This window comes from Salmo salar, chromosome 22 (assembly GCF_965601325.2).
Source record: "Salmo salar chromosome 22, fSalSal1, whole genome shotgun sequence".
Taxonomy (NCBI): domain Eukaryota; kingdom Metazoa; phylum Chordata; class Actinopteri; order Salmoniformes; family Salmonidae; genus Salmo; species Salmo salar.
In genome coordinates, this window is record NC_138312.1 from 5,625,437 (window position 1) to 5,645,591 (window position 20,155).

General features: G+C 41.7%; 1 protein-coding gene across 3 annotated transcripts in view; it reads left to right on the top strand.

The window, feature by feature from the left end:
- matn4 (matrilin 4) overlaps nucleotides 1–18,726 on the top strand; it is a 60,004-nt gene extending 41,278 nt beyond the window's left edge. For all 3 annotated transcript variants that reach the window (XM_082967348.1, XM_082967346.1, XM_082967347.1), the window contains 5 exons: nucleotides 11,963–12,085; nucleotides 13,213–13,617; nucleotides 13,896–14,048; nucleotides 14,425–14,527; nucleotides 17,572–18,726. In XM_082967348.1, coding sequence (XP_082823474.1) covers nucleotides 11,963–12,085; nucleotides 13,213–13,617; nucleotides 13,896–14,048; nucleotides 14,425–14,527; nucleotides 17,572–17,632 — 845 coding nt within the window. In that variant the 3' untranslated portion in view covers nucleotides 17,633–18,726. The remainder of the gene's footprint in view (nucleotides 1–11,962; nucleotides 12,086–13,212; nucleotides 13,618–13,895; nucleotides 14,049–14,424; nucleotides 14,528–17,571) is intronic.
- Nucleotides 18,727–20,155: the final 1,429 nt, after the last annotated feature.

The following is a 20,155-nucleotide window of genomic DNA, read 5'->3' on the forward strand; positions in this document are numbered from 1 at the left end:
GACAGATGTGGGGGAGGGGGGCAGCCATGAGTCTCTGCTGCTTCAACTGTTGGAGTAAAGGGTAAATTGGGTTGAGTGAATGTGACATTAGGGGGGGCCACGGTGACTGCCAGCCCTCCCTGGAAGCTCAGTGTTCCCCCATTTAGGTCTAACTGGCCGCCTGTGCTCCTAACAAAGTTCAACCCCAGGATACAAGGGTCCTGCACAGCTGCACCCACACAAGATGATGCACAGACCTGCCCCCTACTGTCAGAGTCATTATTCCCTTCCCTTTCATGGGTGCCAGCTCCCCTGTGACTGTGTGGAGCTGCACAGTTGTGGGCTCACACTGAGTCCAACCTGGCACAATATCCGGCCTCACCAGGGTTACTGTGGACTCAGTGTCCACCAGGGCAGAGCAGGGCACCCCCTCCACAGTGACAGGGACATGACAAAAGTCCCCAACACAGGTCCAGCCCACCCCAACAACAGGCTCCATCAGCTTGCCCTCGTCTGCTTCTGGGGTAAGTTGAGCCTTGCTTTCCGTCTGTGCCGGTGGGCTCCTACTGAAGATGATAGTGGTTGGGCAAGAAAGCCAGGGGTCCGCACTACCCGGTCTATGCGGACCCCGAGCCGTTTCCCTGAGCTCTGGGGGACATGGGGCAATCCCGGCGCAGATGGCCTGACTGGCTACACCCCCAGCAGACCCTGGGACCAGGGTGTGTGTTTCGTGTCGCCTGTAGCGACACAGCACAAATGAGTTCAGTCATTTCAGCCACCCATGCAGGCTTTTCCGTCTCTGGGCTGCTCTGCCCCACAGCTCGCACAGTGGGTCTGTCTCCCTGCACCCCCACCAAAGCCCCAGCTGAAGCCCCAGCCCACACCAGCTCCCTCTCCAAAGCCATCTCCAAGGCTATCTGCAATGACTCAGGATGAGCCAGCTGGGTCTGTATGCTCAGCTCCATAGGAGAGAGCGCCTGTATGAACTGGTCCCGTGCTAGCTCGCTCTGCACGGAGGGAGGCATGTGAGCATATGCCCGCTGAGAGAGGCTCTCAATGTCATTAGCTAGCATCCGTAGTGGCTCTCCAGGCTGCCTGCGTCTATTACTCAGTTCGGAGCGCAGCAGCCCGGGCTGTACACACTGTCCAAAGCGCCTCCTCAGTGTTCCCACTACAGCCCCATAATCACATCTGTCCTCGGGGCTAATCAATATCAAACAGGCCAGAGCATCATCTGTGAGGCACAAAGCCAACTGCAGTGCCCTATCTTCATTCGACCACCCCCCAAAATGAGCTAACAGTTCAAACTGTTCATGAAAAGCTTCCCAATCCTGAAGCACAGTCGATGAAGCACTCATGCCCGCTTCAGCCGCCATCATTCTAATATGCTCCCTCAAGCGGCCTCTGGGCTCCGACGCCCTGGCGATCTCCTCAGCCAGATCCTCCGACATCCATGCACACGCACCTCCTTGGCCATAATCGTCCCCTACCTCCACCTTCACTTTCGGATTCCCTCGAAGCATTTCCAACCGCCGTTCTCACCTTCGTTAGCTAGCCACAGAAGTCAGCAAGCTAGCTGGCTAACTTATATCAACGTTTTTACTTCTGACACCAATGTAATGACCTGACTAGATCATAATGGAACAATTGTCCAGAAAGAGGTTTGAGTTTACGAATTTACGGTTGATTAACCCAACACCACACAGGCTACTGTTTGGCCGTAGCCCACACCAAATAAATGAAGGATACCCTATAAAACAACCGTGACCTTCTCTTGTGAAGGCCATACGTAAGAGAGAGAACAATGGCTAAACCTGGTCTCAACTTCCAATGCTCCATCCCCCTGCCCAACCCGCCTTCACGCCACTCCGCCAACCACCAGGATGCCCAGCATCAGAACATTCCAGGCATTCCAGTGATTGGCAGATAGCAGGTTGATTGGCATGTCGGACCCCGCGAACACTGGGTACTGGTAAGTACAACACAACCAACTAATAGCCTAACACATTACACACAGCTGTCTGTGCGGGTCGCTACAGTATTAAGGATCCCCATTAGCACTCTTCCTGGGGTCCAACAACATTAAGGCAGTTATAAACAATACAAATTATTACATGACATTACATTTCACAACACATTGTGTTCCCTCACGCCTTTACCACATATCTACAATACAAAATGCATGTGTATGTGTGTGTAGAGTAAATGTGTTAGTATGTGTATGCGTGTATCTGTGCCTGGGCGTGTCTCTTCACAGTCCCCGTTGTTCCATAAGGTGTATTTATATCATTTTTTAAAATCTGATTCTACTGCTTGCATAATTTACCTGATGTGGAATAGAGTTCCATGTAGTCATGGCTCTATGCAGTACTGTGTGCCTCCCATAGTCTGTTATGGATTGTGAAGAGTCTTCTGGTGGCATGTCTTGTGGGGTATGCATGGGTGTCTAAGCTGTGTGCTAGTAAGGCTAGGCGTCCCACTAGCGGGGCACCTGTCAACAACATCCGGTGAAATTGGAGGGCGCGCAGTTCAAATAAATAATCGTAATATTAAACATTTATGAACATTTATGAACAAGTATCTTATATAATTTAAAAGCTTAAATTCTTGTTCATCTAACTGCATTGTCCGATTTACAATAGGCTTTACAGCGAAAGCATACCATGCGATTGTTTGAGGATGGTGTCCCACATCAACCAATTTTTCAACCAGCACAGGCTTCATAAAATCCCAAATAGTGATTAAATAAATCACTTACTTTTGAAAATCTTCCTCTGTTTGCAATCCCAAGGGTCCCAGCTACAACATGAATGGTTGTTTTGTTAGATAAAATCCTTCTTTATATCCCAAAAAGTCTGTTTAGTTGGCGCCATCAATAGAAATCTAAAATTAGCTGATTTTCAACTGGGACTCTTTGTACAAAAACTCAAAATTCTTGCTTATTTTTGAAGAAACAAACCTGAAACAATCAACAAAGACTGTTGACATCTAGTGGAAGCCATGGGAATTGCAATCTGGGAGCTGGAATTGCATAGAACCCATAGCTTTCCATTATAAGAGCATGGGAGCTCAAAACAAAATAATTACGGTTGGTTTTCCTTTGGATTCTTCCCTGCCAAATCAATTGTGTTATAGTCTACATTATGTAAACATTTCTACAAACTTCAAAGTGTTTTCTATCCAATGCTACCAATTATATGCATATCCTGGCTTCTGGGCAGTTTCCTTTGGGCACGTCAGTCAGGCGGAAATTCAGGAAAATAGACCCTAGCCCTAAGAACAGACAGCTTGGTGCATTTATGTCAATTCTTCTCACAAATGCAAGTAGAGATGAAGTTACTCTCTCCTCGAGCTTGAGCCAGGAGAGATTGACATGTATATTATTGTTACTGCTCCGTGTACGTTTAAGGGACAGCTGTGCCCTCTTTTGTGCCACCTGACCACACGACTGGACAGTAGTCTAGGTGCAACAAAACTAGGGCCTGTAGGACCTGCCTTGTTAATAGTGTTGTTAAGTCAGAGCATCGCTTTATTATGGACAGACTTCTCCCCACCTTAGCTACTGTTGTATCAACATGTTTTGACCATGACAGTTTACAATCCAGGTTAACTCCAAGCAGTTTAGTCACCTCAACTTGCTCAATGTCCACAACATTAACATGAGGTTAATGGTTTAGACTTTGTTAAGTTTTGCAGCGATTTCACTCGCTGTAGTGTAGGAAGCATTGGAGTCAACATGGGCCAGCATCTCTGTGGAACCCTTTTGACATCTTGTAGAGTAAATGCCCCAACGAATTGAGGCTGTTCTGAAGGCAAAAGGGGTGCAACTCAATATTAGGAAGGTGTTCCTAATGTTTTGTACACTCAGTGTATATTCGGATCTGCGTATAAATGTATAATATGTTACGAATTTTCAAAACGTATGATATGTTACGAATTCTAGCTAGGTGGCTAACGTTAGCTATCTCGCTAACTTTAGCTAGGCTAGGGGTTATGGGTTAAGGTTAGGAATTATTAAGGTTAGGGGTAGGGCTGTGGCGGTTACAAAATGTATTCCGAAAGTGACTGTCAAGCAAATGACTGCCGGTCTCACGGTAATTGACTGTAATTAACATAAACACATTTAGCATCTCCTGGCTTCCACACAGCCTACACGCCACTGATGCAGACCTTTGGAACTACATTTTAAAAAGTCTAACAAATCCATGTAATATAGTCTACACCATCACAATAAATCCATTATTTATTTTAGACAGGTCTAAATAAACATGATATGAAGAAAATGTAGTCTATTTCAGAAGAACAGAACTGAGTTGTCCTTATGTTAGGTCTGGATCTGGCTATGCCAAAAGGCTGTGGGCTACATTAGTTAATTTAGCAGACAAGATTTGCTTAGAATTCCGTGGCATTATTTTATATTATTTTAAATTATGAAGAATACAATTGAACAAATCTGAATAAAAGAGAAAGGATATTTTCTCCAAACGATTTGAGGGAGTGCGCACATGCGGTTATTCTGTGTTGACCGGTTAACAAAGAAATAGTTACTCCTATATGCTTAATTTAGAGTTATTAATGTAATTTATGTTTTGATTTTTAATAAATTGTAAGGCTGCATTATGCGACTCTAATGATGATTTGAAAAAAGTGTCTTGAAAGTCATGAGTTCTTGCTTAGTTTTTTGCGCAGGCTGTACACACTTCTTCAGTCACTCATTCACAAATTGACAAGCACTTGATAATGGCCTGAATTTCACGGCGGCATCCCCTTTGTGTGGCCATAATGCACCCTTTTGCGGCCAGTGGCCATTGTGCCCTTGGCCCGGAGTGCTGCGTTCTACTCTTCTCCCTGCATATGTAGGAACTCCTTCAAGACTGTTGGAAAAGCCTTCCTCATGAAGCTGGTTGAGAGAATGCCAACATTCTGCAAGATGTCATCAAGGCAAAGGGTGGCTACTTTGAAGAATATAAAACATAAAATATATTCTGATTTGGTTACTACATCATTCCATATGTGTTATTTCATAGTTTTGATGTCTTCACTATTATTCTATAATGTAGAAAATAGTACAAATAAAGTAAAACCCTGGAATGAGTAGGTGTGTCCCAACTTTTGACTGGTACTGTATCTTAAGCCATCACTTTAGATACGGTGTACCTTTTAGTTAGAATTTTGTCAACAGACTCACTAGAATATATCAAGAGAACGGGATCAGAATATTAGGGATCAATGGAAGAAATCCATCGAAATATATGCATTCTCGTCTCCGTTTCAATTGGTAGATCTAAAAATACTCTGATCTTGTAAATGATTTAGAGTTAGACAAATATTTATGAATCATACTGATGAATAAAATACAGTGGTTTGATTCATCCTGAAAGTTGCAATATTCAGTTCTACATCCAATGGTAATGTTGGAAGATTAGTGTACATATAATTATAATATAGAGAATAGTGTACAATACAGGCTATACCGTTGTCTATTGTCTGCACTAACCATCGGGTTCAAACTGTTACGGCTTGGTCTGCGCTCTGCTCCATAATGATTTAATAAGCCTACATGTCATTTTTTAAAAATATTATCAACTGTTACTAATGATCCTACCAAGATGATCATACCAAGATGGCGTAGCAGTCAGACGTGTGTTTGTCATTGTCTTATCCCGTGTCTTATCCCGTGTACACAGTTTTTTATTTTCATATATATTTTAATCTCACTTTCATTCCACGAACTAAATATACTTTCCTGCAACCCGCCTCACCCAATGTGGTACGGATCTGCTATTTTTATTCTTTATAACTGGAACCTCCATCAGGAGCTAACTAGCTACTAGCTTTCAGTCTTTGTTAGCCACGGTTAGCGGTCTTCACCTTTAGCTTGGACACCAGCCAGCTTTAGCTCGGACAATACCTGCTAGTCTGCACAGCGTGATGTCAACCCAGAGCATATCAGACTGCTTCTCTCTACCACATCACTGGATTCCTGCCTCAAGCTCTGGACCATTACACCAGATCATCGCAGCTAGCTAGCTGCAATCGAGTGGCTACTGTTAGCTAACGCCTCTGTCCCGAAGCAAGCACCAGTTAGCCTTGAGCTAGCCTCGAGCTATGCCCATATACCAGCTAACTTCTTGGGCTACAATGCCTCTTTTGCCAATTGGCCTGGACCCTTTATAGTTGACATGGAGCCCCGCCGATCCATCACAACTGGTCTGCAGGCGTAATCGTCAGATGTGGTTACAACAGGCTTTTCCGTTGCGAGCTCGCCGAAAACCCATCTGCTAGCCCCGGCCCGCTAGCTTTCTGAATGCCGGTGCCTCCCGCTCGCCTAGCATAGTAGCGACTACCGAACGGCTCTCTGACTCATCTATTGCTGCTCATTGGACACTATGATCACTCGGCTACACAGCTGATGCCTGCTGGACAATGCACTAACGCGGTACCTCTTTTTGTTTATCTGTCAGTCCCAGCCTCGAACTCAGGTCCTGTGCATATCTAACTGACCCTCTGCCCATTCATTGCCATTTTCCAGTTGTTGTCTAAGCTCTCCCAATCAACAGCCATGATTGCTTATGCCTCTTTCTAGTGTCAATATGCCTTGTCTACTGCTGTCTCGGTTAGTACTTATTGTTTTATTTCACTGTAGAGCCCCCAGTCTCGCTCAATATGCCTTAGATAGCTCTTTTGTCCCACCCCCCACACATGCGGAGACCTCACCTGGCTTAACTGGTGCCTCCAGAGATGCAAATCTCTCTCATCGTCACTCAATGCCTAGGTTGACCTCCACTGTACACACTTCCTACCATACATTATGCCCTGAATCTATTCTACCACGCCCAGAAATCTGCTCCTTTTATTCTCTGTTCCCAGCGCACTAGACAACCAGTTCTTATAGCCATTAGCCGTACCCTTATCCTACTCCTCCTCTGTTCCTCTGGTGATTTAGAGGATAGCCCCCAGTACCACACCTATTCCCCAGGTGCTCTCATTTGTTGACTTCTGTAACCGTAAAGGCCTTGGTTTCATGCATGTTAACATCAGAAGCCTCCTTTGTTTTTTTCACTGCTTTAGCACACTCCACCAACCCTGATGTCCTAGCAGTGTTTGAATCCTGGCTTAGGAAAATAATTCTGAAATTTCCATCCCCAACTACAACATTTTCCATCAAGATAGAACTGCCAAAGGGGGCGGAGTGTCACTTCCTGACCATAGAGAGCTCGTATTTTTCTATGGTAGAGTAGGTCAGGGCATGACTGGGGGGTTTTGTCTAGTTTATTTATTTCTATGTTTGGTTCTAGTTTATTTTTCTATGTTGGGGTTTTTGTCTAGTTTACATTTTCTATGTTGTGTTCTAGGTTCTTTTTTCTATGTTGGGTTTTTGTCTAGTTTACATTTTCTATGTTGTTTTCTAGGTTGGGGTTTTTGTATGATTACCAATTAGAGGCAGCTGATCATCGTTGTCTCTAATTGGGGATCATATTTAAGTTGCTGTTTTTCCCACTAGTGTTTGTGGGAGATTATATTGAGTTTATGCATGTACCACCTCTTCGTCACGGTTTGTTGTTTTTATTTATAGTTTGTCTGTCTTGCATAGTTTCATATAGAAATGAAGATGTGGAATGATACACACGCTGCGCCTTGGTCTCTTTCATACGACATCCGTGACACGGAGTTGCAATCTTCTGCAGAGATAGCCTGCAGAGTTCTGTCATACTATCCAGGTCTGTGCCCAAACTGTTCGAGCTTCTACTTTTAAAAATCGACCTTTCTAGAAATAAGTCTCTCACTGTTGTCGCTTGTTATAGACCCCCCTCAGCCCCCAGCTGTGCCCTGGACACCATATGTGAATTGATTGCCCTCCATTTATCTTCAGAGTTCGTACTGTTATGTGACCTAAACTGGGATATGCTTAACACCCCGGCCGTCCTACAATCTAAGATAGATGCCCTCAATCTCGTAGGAATTATCAAGGAACCTATCAGGTACAACCCTAAATCCGTAAACAAGTGCACCTTCATAGATATCATTCTGACCAACTTGCCTTTTAAATACACCTCTGCTGTCTTCAACCTTCAACCTTCAACCAGGATCTCAGCGACCACTGCCTCATTGCCTGCGTCCGTAATGGGTCCGCGGTCAAACGACCACCCCTCATCACTGTCAAACGCTCCCTAAAAAACTTCAATGAGCAGGCCTTTCTAATCGACCTGGCCCGGGTATCCTGGAAGGATATTGACCTCATTCTAATAGTATTTTGTCAACGTTTATCATGAGTCATTTAGTAAATTCACCGGAAGTTTTCGGTGGGTATGCTAGTTCTGAAGATCACATGCTAATGTAAAAAGCTGTTTTTGATATAAATATGAACTTGATTGAACAAAACATGCATGTATTGTATAATATAATGTCCTAGGACTGTCATCTGATGAAGATCATCAAAGGTTAGTGCTGCATTTAGCTGTGGTTTGGGTTTATGTGACATATATGCTTGCTTGGAAAATGGCTGTGTGATTATTTGTGTCTATGTACTCTCCTAACATAGTCTAATGTTTTGCTTTCGCTGTAAAGCCTTTTTGAAATCGGACAATGTGGTTTGTTGGATCACACTTTGCCTGTAACATCCGACCTTACAACCACGGGTGACCCTACCAGTAGCTTAAGCTCCAGACGGCAACTCAGGATCTCGCTGACAAGAAGACCTGCACAAGTTTGTGAGGCCATCATCAAGCTAAACAATATAATGCATTTAGCTAGTGGCAGATTTACCCAACATCGTATTTGAGCCAGCTGCTGGGTGAGATTTTTGTTGTGATCATTACAAGTGGAACAAATCTCCATTTTGCTCTATATTAATCAATTTTGAGCTCCATCTTTGAAATTGGAATACTGGAAATCCATGCTTCAAAACAACAACAACAACGTTTTTATGTAGAAATTTTTCTGCCATTTCCTGGTTGCTAAAATTTGAATATTTTGCCTAATTTCAGATTGTGACAAAACAAGCAATGTATGTAGAGAATCATTGTACCATCTAAACCCCTGTGAAATATATTTTTAATATAACCCAAAATATTGTATTTTCAGCTGTTTGAGACTGGTGTACAAAACTGAATGTAAAAGATGTAAAAAACTAAACTTAAGAAGGGGAAGCATAGAAATAGCACACATAGAACATTTACCGGTTCTTAGACTTGCTTTCAATGAGAATGACAGAGCTATAACTCACATTTGCCCAAAAAGTTATATATTGCAGCTTTAAAGGAAGATAAATATATTTTTTGCCCCATCCTTATTACTTCTACACAACAGGATTTTATTCAAATCTCTCAGCAGAACTGAGTTCAAATAGTATGATTTCTTTCAAATACTTTTGATTGTCTGATTCAGCCTACCTGGAATGATGGATTGTACTTTTTGGACTATATCATTGCTTCCATTGCGCCGGCCAAGCTCAATCAAAAGCAACTCAAGTTACCATTATAGACATCACTGTAGGTTGAGAATGATTGTCCTCCTGTTGCTTCCTGTTTGTGGGTCTTCCGATAGCTGAAGAGGATAATCCAAGAGATGCAGATTCTGCTGCAGTGTGGCCAAGGGTATGTGATGGTGGTGGATGATTGTTAGGCCTTCTTGGAGGTAAACCTCTCCTTACATTGTCACTTGTCTTCTGCGGTGTGGCAGAGATGTTGTAAAGTGTAACTCACTTGTTGACTGTCTTCCTCCATGTGGTTCTGTCCTATGCATTGTCCTCCTAATTAGTGGTGTTGATGGGGCACTTTTTCAGGTTGGTACTTGTAGTGTTTCTTCTGTCCACCAAATTGCTTTGCGTTTAGCTGGGAGTACAGGACCTATACTGGTGAGCTGGTGATGGTAGTGGTGATGCTTTAAAAAAACACTAGAGTTAATACTTCATGTCATTTTGAATATTGAATAGCTTCCTGTGTGTTTATGTTAGGCTAATCGTTTCTTTCAGTGGCTGCAGCTCAAGCAGTTTTCCATCGATATAAAGCTTGTGCCTATTCCATAACATGGAGCTTGTGAAGCTGTGTTTTTCTACACATGACAGGATCTGAACAAGACAATCATCACGAAATTGTCTGTTAAACCCGAACCGTTTGAGCTAGCAACTCATCACTCTCACTCTCACGACATTGTTGTTTGTTTTGCTCTACAACATCCACAAGCTTTACGGCAGTTGTCTGAACTTTCTGATTCCTACGACCTAATTTCGGAAACTGACTGTCCAGACAGAACTGTTTGAGCAACAACAACATCTCAGGAACAATTAGCACTCACTTGTTTTGCTCTACGACGCACACAACCTTCAGGGGAGTCGTCATTAGGTAACCCAGTACCGGACATTTTATAAATGTGTTATTCACATGTCTATGGGCTATAACAGTAAAGGCCAATATTTTATGAAATAATTTTAAATAAATATTTTTTTTGTATACCTACAGGGGTCCTAAAATTCCAAATCAAATAGCTAAATGATCCATCCTATGACCATCTTAAAACAATTCCATATGTTAGCTTAGTAGATATTGCGAACCAAGGGCTTAGACTTACAAGGGTTTAATGTTTGCCTCCTTCAGGACACAGGCGTTGGTGCGCCTGTCTTCCCAGCTGATCCTCATGATTTGCAGAGGAATCTTTGGTGGTGCTTACTGTACGTGGTCTTGGTTTCCCCATACAGTAGGGTTGGAAGAACTACAGCTTTGTAGATGAGGACTTAAGTTGTGACCTGAATATCACCATAATCAAACACTAATTTCCCCAGTCTGGCAAATGCTCCACTGACACATCTTAGGCAGTGGTGTATTTCCACTTCTATTTTAGCTTTAGAGGAGAGAAAGCTGCCAAGGTATTGAAAGTGATCCACATTTACGGGGGTGATATTGTCAATATATATTGTTGTGTCCTGTGTTGTCTTGTCTGGTATTGCCAACACATGTTGTCTTGTCAGGTCGGGCTTGGTGTCTTTTTTATGTTTAGTGCCAGACCTAGGACTGTGTACGCCTTTGCAAAGGCATCCAGGATTCCCAGTATGTGTTCTTCCAAGTGGGCTGTACATTGGTTAGGAGAATAACTCCATTTGAGTTTGTATTGCTGACACCTTCGTTTCTAATCATGCCTCTTCAAATGTTGTGGTCCTGGCTGACCCTGGCAATACAATCCCCAAGAAGAATGATCTTCCTTAGGAATACTTGAGAGTCAAAGTTGGTATAGAAGGTCTCAAACAATAGAAGTATTTGAGGCGGCTGCTGCGTGAGATTTGTGGTGAACATTGCGAACTCAACAAATCTACATACTATCCTGTATTTATCAAGCTTAAAATACATATTTTCTGGCCTTATTGCTTGCACACAACAGGATTTTGTTGATGTTTTTTATCAAATAGTATGTATTTTCTTTGTAATATTTGTAGCGTTTGATTGAGCCTGCCAGGAGTGCCAGTTTGCACATTTGGGACTATGTCATTGGTTGAAGTGCTCCAAGCAAGCTCAATCAAAAGCAACTAAAGTATTCCTAACAATACAAATTCTATTTGAACCCAGGTCTGTGCTGTTGGTCACAATCAAATAACATTAAGTTGCCTTTAAGACACGTACTTAATCTTTAACTACCTTGGTAACCAGATGCAATTACTGGCTAGTTTTGCTACCAGCTTATCCGAACAATAGTTAGCATTTAGCAAATATTTTTCTACACCAGAAAAGGACAACTTCTAAATGTTATGTAGCAGAAACAGCCAAATATTTTTTTTAAATCAGATTTTAGTGACCTCAATGTAAGCCTCTTAGAAATTTGATAAATGTGCACTTTGTTAGTATCAGCTTTTTTGAATGGTTGCCAATAACAGTGTCATTGTGCTATCCCCCATCGTGTTCCATTGATCCCGGACATAACCTATGACACTACACACTTCTCATCCACAGTCCCTCAGTTTGTCAGTCTCTCCATGTGTGTTTGTCCTCCACAGATCTTGACCTGTGTAACACAGTGGTGCATGGCTGTGAGCACCAGTGTGTCAGCACACCAGGATCCTACTACTGCATCTGCCCTGAGGCACAGCTACTGGCGGAGGATGGCAAAGGCTGCGGAAGTAAGTATACTTCACACACCCACTGAATACAATAATGAATACCCTCTACAACTACTGTGGTTCACCAGGATGCAATGGCTCTACAACTACTACTATTCAGTTGTCCCTCTGTAGTATCTACAATATCATATCTAATGTGCTCTAGGACTAGGACTGGAATTACATAACCTACAAATAAAACCTCTTCCTAAATAAAATATTTAGCCATGTAAGTAATTGAGAAAGCTTTACAATAAGGACCTGTTAAAATGCATAATAACTGCACATTCCACAGTGTATTATTTTTGTTCGGTAGGTTACAGGTACATTATCCATTACCCATAGGCTACCACTCAAAAGTTTAAGTAATAATAGATTCAGTATAAACAGGAAAATAAAATAAAGAAGTTGGCCTCTACCCCCAACCTTTCATCTCGTTCTCCCAACTCTGCCCAGCCAACATGTCACCATTCCAGATAATGTATTTAGAAATCCCATCATTGGGTGGTTGGTAGTTGGGTTTCCCAAGGGACTCCATAGTCCAGCATAGATGACCTAAATTGTAAATACAGAAAAAATGATTTGATTGGTAATGTGTATGGAATGTTCTCAAACCATTGCTGTCCATGATATCAGCAAGGGTATGAATTCCACATTTGGACTATTGGGGGATGCAAAATACTGCTTTCCAGATCACAAGGCATTATTGTCAAATAGTGGAGCATAGCATTCCATTTTGCACCAATAGAAATTGTGTTAGCATTAATAGGACCAAAGTGTAGTTTACATTGTTAAAGGGATATATCAGTGACGACCACCTCTTCCATGTCTCTCTATACTCAGCTAGGGGGCAGAAGAATCATCTCTAAACCAAATTAGGATTGGGCGAAATGCTGCCTGGAAATACAATTTAAAGTTTGGTACGAATAGTCCTCCTACGTCTTTCCCTCTTTGTAAGTTTGTTAATTTTTACAGGGAAAAACATAAAAAAGCCTTTTCTTCATCAAGAGGTAACACTGCCAAAGGAGCTGTTGTCTCTGATGAATCCAACAGTGTTTTATGAAAGTCCAACAATCCATGCATGGTAAATGCAACAAGGGCATGTTACTGTATGAAAAGTGCCCTGATTCGCCCCGTGTCCCACCCAGCCTGCAGATCAGCCAACATTGACCTGGTCCTCCTCATCGACGGCTCCAAGAGTGTGCGTCCCCAGAACTTTGAGCTGGTCAAGCAGTTTGTCAACCAGGTGGTGGACTCCCTGGACGTGTCGGCGCACGGGACACGAGTGGGCCTAGTGCAGTACTCCAGTCGCGTGCGAACCGAGTTCTCCCTCAACATGTACCAGACGGCGGTTGACATCAAGAAGGCGGTGATGAATGTGGAGTACATGGAGAAGGGCACCATGACGGGCCTGGCTCTCAAGCATATGGTAGAGAACAGCTTCTCAGAGGCCGAGGGTGCCCGCAAGAATGTCCCTCGTGTGGGCCTGGTCTTCACTGACGGCCGCTCTCAAGACGACATCACCGAGTGGGCCAAGAAAGCCAAAGAAGCAGGTACTGTAGGTGACACACGGGCTGTAATTTATTTGCCTAATATATTATAAAGCTTCTGCAGTAATGTTTCCATAAGACCAAGAACATTAAGACCAAGAACATTAAGATATGAAATATGAAAGCCAACTACTTAAAGACAACAAATCATGTCCAAATCGACTGCCATTCACTACTTTGGTGTGTGGCTAGATGTTTCAAAAAAACAGTGCTTGCAATCAAATACAATTCAGGACTTCATCCACCACTTCAGTGAGATACTGCATTGTCCTGTGTGCCAGGTATCACTATGTATGCTGTTGGCGTTGGGAAGGCTGTGGAGGATGAGCTGCGCGAGATTGCCTCGGAGCCACACGACAAGCACTTCTTTTATACCACTGACTTCACTTTCATCAACCAAATAGCAGAGAACCTCAAGCTCAACATCTGTGCAGGTATTCTATTCTATGATCAAAGCAAATCACAACATAATCAGAACTTGTTATTTTAGAGCACCATCTAGAGTCAGGCAAAGATAATAGAGAGGATGAGGTTAAATACTTTTTACACAATAGACACCTCCTTACATTTCTTAATTTGGAGAGCTGATGAAAGTGATAGAATAAAATATAAATATGTTTTTTTCACAATGCGTGTGTATGTGGTCCCCTGTGGCTCAGTTGGTAGAGCATGCCGCTTGCAACGCCAGGTTTGTGGGTTCGATTCCCATTGGGTAGCAGGAAGGGGGAAAGAAGTATGAAAATTAATGCACTCATTGTAAGTCGCACTGGATAAGAGTGTCTGCTAAATGATGTAAATGTGTGTTTTCAGAGGAGAGCCAGGGAGAGATTGAGGTAAAAAACCCATGTGCCTGTGAGAGTCTGGTTGAGTTCCAGCAAGCCACAATGACCACTCTGGAGCAGCTGACAACAAAACATATCCTTTTATATACAGTTCCTGTTCATTTAAGGTGAACATTGTAGCTTGTCTTTTACCTGTTGTAGCATGATGATTTATATACACACTCGCAGCTGAGACAAAACTAACACACACCCAAATATTGTTCATTTATACAAGTCATGGTGCCTGTTCCTCTAGTCTATTTATTTTTATTTTGCACTTGCCACAATCTTCCCCCCACCATGTGTGGTGTGGTCCACACATGTTTGTTTTTGTCTCCACAAGCCAGAAAATTGGCTTGAACATAAAATCAACCAGTGTTTGCTGTCTCTGGTTAAATTATTATTTAGCTCTCTGGACAATATTAAACATGATTGGACATCAAAGGACATAATGAATACTCAAAACAGTCATCAATATATACTTTAATGTCCAGTTTCTTGGACACAGATTAAGCTTAGTACTTGACTAAAATGTTCTTTCAATGGAGATTCTTCATTAAGCATGCTTTTTATTCCAGGACTAGGCTTAAACTGTGTCCGGGAATCCGGCCCAAAATGAAAAGAAAGATTTGGTTAAACTCATCTGCATACATTTGTGTTGGATTCTGATCACTTTCATAAACGGTAAAAGGTAACATTCATGAAAAAACATGTTGTATCAGTTCTGAGTCAGTAAAGCATGACCATGTCTGTTCTGGTCTACATGGTAAACTATCACTTTTAACTTAAGCGTAACATACCTAATATTTCATTGGCCCCCAATTCATCACTGTGTAAAGTGGATCATTGTTTACTCAAAGGCTCTAGAAACAGATTTGTCCAAAGGACAACGTTTCAAAGACCAATTGTTTATTTTTCTTGTAAATGCTTAGGGATTAGAGGTGATGAGGAGTTACAATGGCACTTCTGTTGCAGTGGAATTCCACGTCAGTCTCCATCATGCTATTGTACTGGGTAGCACATAAGGATCTTTTGATTGACTGTGCACATGGCTACTTTTCATTGGGAGGACATCTTTTTTGTGCAGCGCCCATTATGACATTTGTGCGAGTAGATTAGATTTACTGATGGCCATTGATCCAGATATTTCAGATACTGCCTTGTTATTTTGTCCTAACATTTTACTGTTTTGTGACAACAATTACTATAACAAAATACTTTATGTAGTTTATATAAATGTGTTTTAAAACCATACAGTTGATACAGTGCCTTCGGAAAGAATTCGGCCCCTTGACTTTTTCCACATTTTGTTACGTTACAGCTTTATTCTAAAATAGATTACATTTTTTTTTAAATCATCTACACACAATACCCCATAATGACAAAGCGAAAACAGGTTTTTAGAAAATGTTGTATCGTATTTACATAAGTATTCAGACCCTTTGCTATGAGACTCAAAATTGAGCTCAAGTGCATCCTGTTTCCACTGATCATCCTTGAGATGTTTCTATAACTTCATTGGAGTCCACTTGTGGTAAATTTGATTGATTGTACATGATTTGGAAAGGCACACACCTGTCTATATAAGGTCCCACAGTTGACATTGTATATCAGAGCAAAAATCAAGCCATGAGGTTGAAGGAATTGTCCATAGAGCTTTGAGACAGTATTGTGTCCAGGCACAGATCTGGGGAAGGGTACGAAAACATTTCTGCAGCTTTGAATGTCCCCAAGATCACTGTGGCCTCCATCATTCTTAAATGGAATAAGTTTGGAACCACCACCACAAGAATCTTCCTAGAGTTGGCCGCATGGCCAAACGGAGCAATCAGGAGCGAAAGGTCTTGATCAGGGAGGTGACCAAGAACCCGATGGTCACTCTGACAGAGTTCTAGAGTTCCTCTGTGGAGATGGAAGAAACATCCAGAAGGACAACCATCTCTGCAGTACTCCACCAATCAGGCCTTTATGGTAGAGCGACCAGGCAAAAGCCACTCCTCAGTAAAATGTACATGACAGCCCACTTGGAGTTTTCCAAAAGGCACCTAAAGACTCTCAGACCATGAGAAATAAGATTCTCTGGTCTGATGAAACCAAGATTGAACTCTTTGGCCTGAATGCCAAGCGTCACGTCTGGAGGAAACTTGGCACCATCCTTACGGTGAAGCATGGTGGTGGCAGCATGATGCTGTGGGGATGTTTTTCAGTGGCAGGGACTGGGAGACTAGTCAGGATTGAGGCAAAGATGAACGGAGCAAAATACAGAGAGATCCTTGATGCTGCTCCAGAGCACTCAGGATCTCAGACAAGTGGGCAAAGGTTCCCCTTCCAACAGGACAACTACCCTAAGTACACAGCCAGGACAACGCAGGAGTGGCTTCGGGGCAAGTCTCTGAATGTTGTTGAGTGGCCCAGCCAGAGCCCGGACTTGAACCTGATCTAACATCTCTGGAGAGACCTGAAAATAGCTGTGCAGCAATGCTCCCCATCCAAGCTGACAGAGCTGAGAGGATCTGCAGAGAAGAATGGGAGAAACTCCGCAAATACAGGTGTTTCAAGCTTGTAACGTCATACCCAAGAAGACTCGAGGCTATAATCACTGCCAAAGGCGCTTCAACAAAGTACTGAGTAAAGGGTCTGAATACTTATGTGATATTTCAGATTTTTTCATATTTATAAATTAGCAAAAACGTATAAACTGTTTTTGCTTTGTCATTATGGTGTATTGTGTGTAGATTGAGTCGAAAAAATCAACAACAATTGAATCAATTTTAGAATAAGTTTGTAACCTAATAAGTCAAGTGGAATAAGTCAAGTGGTCTGAATATTTTCCAAAGGCACTGTACCTTAGGTACTTAATATATATGCATTTAAGTGATATACTGTTGGCCCAAATACGTCAGTGTCTGTAACTCAAGTTTTTGCACAGATCTTCCCATCAACATCAATGTATGATTTATGCCAAAGTCCAAGTTTAGTGCACACATTTCAAGTTAGGATTCGGACCAAAATTAATCCCATGAAAAAAGCCATATGATTCTTCTACTACAATATCATTCAATTCAGCTCAACTTCATTCGTACAGCCCATTTGACCATAAAATGGAATGATGTGTTTATTTCCTTAACCCTTTTCTACTGGCGGGGATGACTGCTCGATTGGAGGACTTGGAGAACCAGCTGCTGTCACGGAAATGAGGGGTGTCAACCATGTAACCCAAAAAAGATGTGGAGATGCATTGAGTATAGAGGACTCTTCCTGTCAATAATGTAACAGGAAAAACAAGTCCTGTCAATGTCGAATTTCCATGATGTAAATTACCCAAAACAATATTTCATGTAGAGTATCTCGTATCAGAGCATGAATGTGCACATGCACTGGAATTAAGTCATGTCAAACACATCAATAGGAACAGTTGGCACACTACTTACTGTAGACATAAGCACAGGCGACTAGAAAGTACAGCCGTTGTTTATAACTTAAATACAGTATTTTTCCATTCACACACCAGATACCAGTTTCTTTGTGCCCTATTTATACTTGATCTGTTTTATATGGTTTGTTAAATGTGATGTATTTATAGCCATTTTTTATACCGGCAGTAGATATCTGAGAAAAGAGAAATTAAGTGTTATTATTACCAGTCCTTATGATCTAGCCAAGGTCAATTCAAAGCACCAATCAGTGATTCGTAGAAAGTAATATAATACAATATTTGTAGAGGAATGAATGATAGCAGAGTCAAAAAGAGTACAAAGAATGGTTCCTGGATTTACAAAAGTGAAACCAAGCATCACACAATTACCCAGATCAAACCAAAACATTACTGTCAAGAGGATGAGATCAAGTACTGTATTAACTTGATCACATGAATTGTCTTATTGGGTAACTATGTATGAAATTGAATTAGGTAATGACTTTACTGGTATATTATGTGAAATCAAAATACCACCAAAAACAAAGCAAAGTTTATGCTCCACCTTTTTGCTATGGTTTAATTTTAAATGGAGTGAGCTTTTTACAGTTTAATTAATTTGCCCTCTCTGTTATGCATTTTACTGCATTTTTGAGGGACAGAGAGAACGTCACTGAGATATGTAACTGAACAAGAGGGCCTTTTTAGTTTCTTGTTATTCTTTGTTTAGTCTTGTATTAAACGACCACGTGATGGAAAGATTTATACCCCTATATTTGGTTACCAGTACTTTTTGTATATTTTCTAATAAACTTTTTTGTAATGTTCAAAGTCTCTCTGTATTCTGGCACAGATGGCAATAAAGACTAAATTGTTCGCTGTATTGTTTCTTCATAACTCTGAACGGAATCGTAGGATCATTGCAACCTGAGAGCAGTCACCCTGTAATTGGTCAGAGATGTGTTATGGTGTGTACCCCCAAGGGACTAAATTTACGATTGATGTGTAATGGGATTTTGCTTCATTATTGTTTTCAAACAGAGACATACTTTATGATGATGAACTTCAGTTCCTATCTCCATAGAGGGTCTAATAAGTCCCTGGGATACCTTGTGTTCTTTTCACAACAAGTGTCCCACCATGGATGACCTTTGTAAGTACCTTCTAATTAAGGCTAATGGGGGGGAGCTCCTCTTTCCATTGTCGTGTTTGCTGACTTCCAGCCAAGACTCTGGAGAATGTGAAATGCCAGATGGTCCCCCAAGCCTTGGTGAAGACATGTTAATTGTCCCAAAAGGTAGCCTGGCCTTCGACTCTCACAAGGAGCTGTGGAAGAACATAAGCAAATGCTTTTCAACAACAAACTGCCTCTAAAGTTTTCAGACTGATGTAACATTGTCAAGTGAGCACAGGAAACAGAGGAGCTCAGACAAGGATGTTTTGGCACACAGCATTGTAGCAACCTACTGGGCACACACTGGTTGAATCAACGTTGTTTCAGCGTAATTTGTCAACATATTGTGTCATGGAATCAATGTGGAAAATACATTGGATTTGAAAAAAGTAATCAACCAGTGCTGTTTTCATCTCATTTCAACCAGCAGTGTAAATATTAAAATGAAGGTAAAACTTCTACTTAAATACATTGACTTAACCTAACTGTTACATCAATGTAATATCAACATAATCATCAGATCTATGTACAGTACACATTGAAATTCTGTAGAAAATTCCACAAAGAAAGAAAGAAAATCTTTTTCATCCTATATTCAATATACAGCTGAAGTCGGAAGTTTACATACACCTTAGGCAAATACATTTAAACTCAGTTTCACAATTCCTGACATCTAATCCTAGTAAACATTCTCTGTTTTAGGTCAGTTAGGATCACCACTTTATTTTAAGAATGTGAAATGTCAGAATAAAGGTAGCGAGAATTATTTATTTCAGCTTTCATCACATTCCCAGTGGGTCAGAAGTTTACATACACTCATTTAGTATTCGGTAGCATTGCCTTTAAATTGTTTACCTTGGGTCAAACGTTTCGGGTAGCCTTCCACAAGCTTCCCACAATAACCTGGGTGAATTTTGGCCCATTCCTCCTGACTGAGCTGGTATAGCTGAGTCAGGTGTGTAGGCCTCCTTGCTTGCACAAGCATTTTCAGTTCTGCCCACACATTTTCTATGGGATTGAGGTCAGGGCTTGGTGATGGCCACTCCAATACCTTGACTTTGTTGTCCTTAAGCCATTTTGCAACAACATTGGAAGTATGCTTGGGGTCATTGTCCATTTGGAAGACCTATT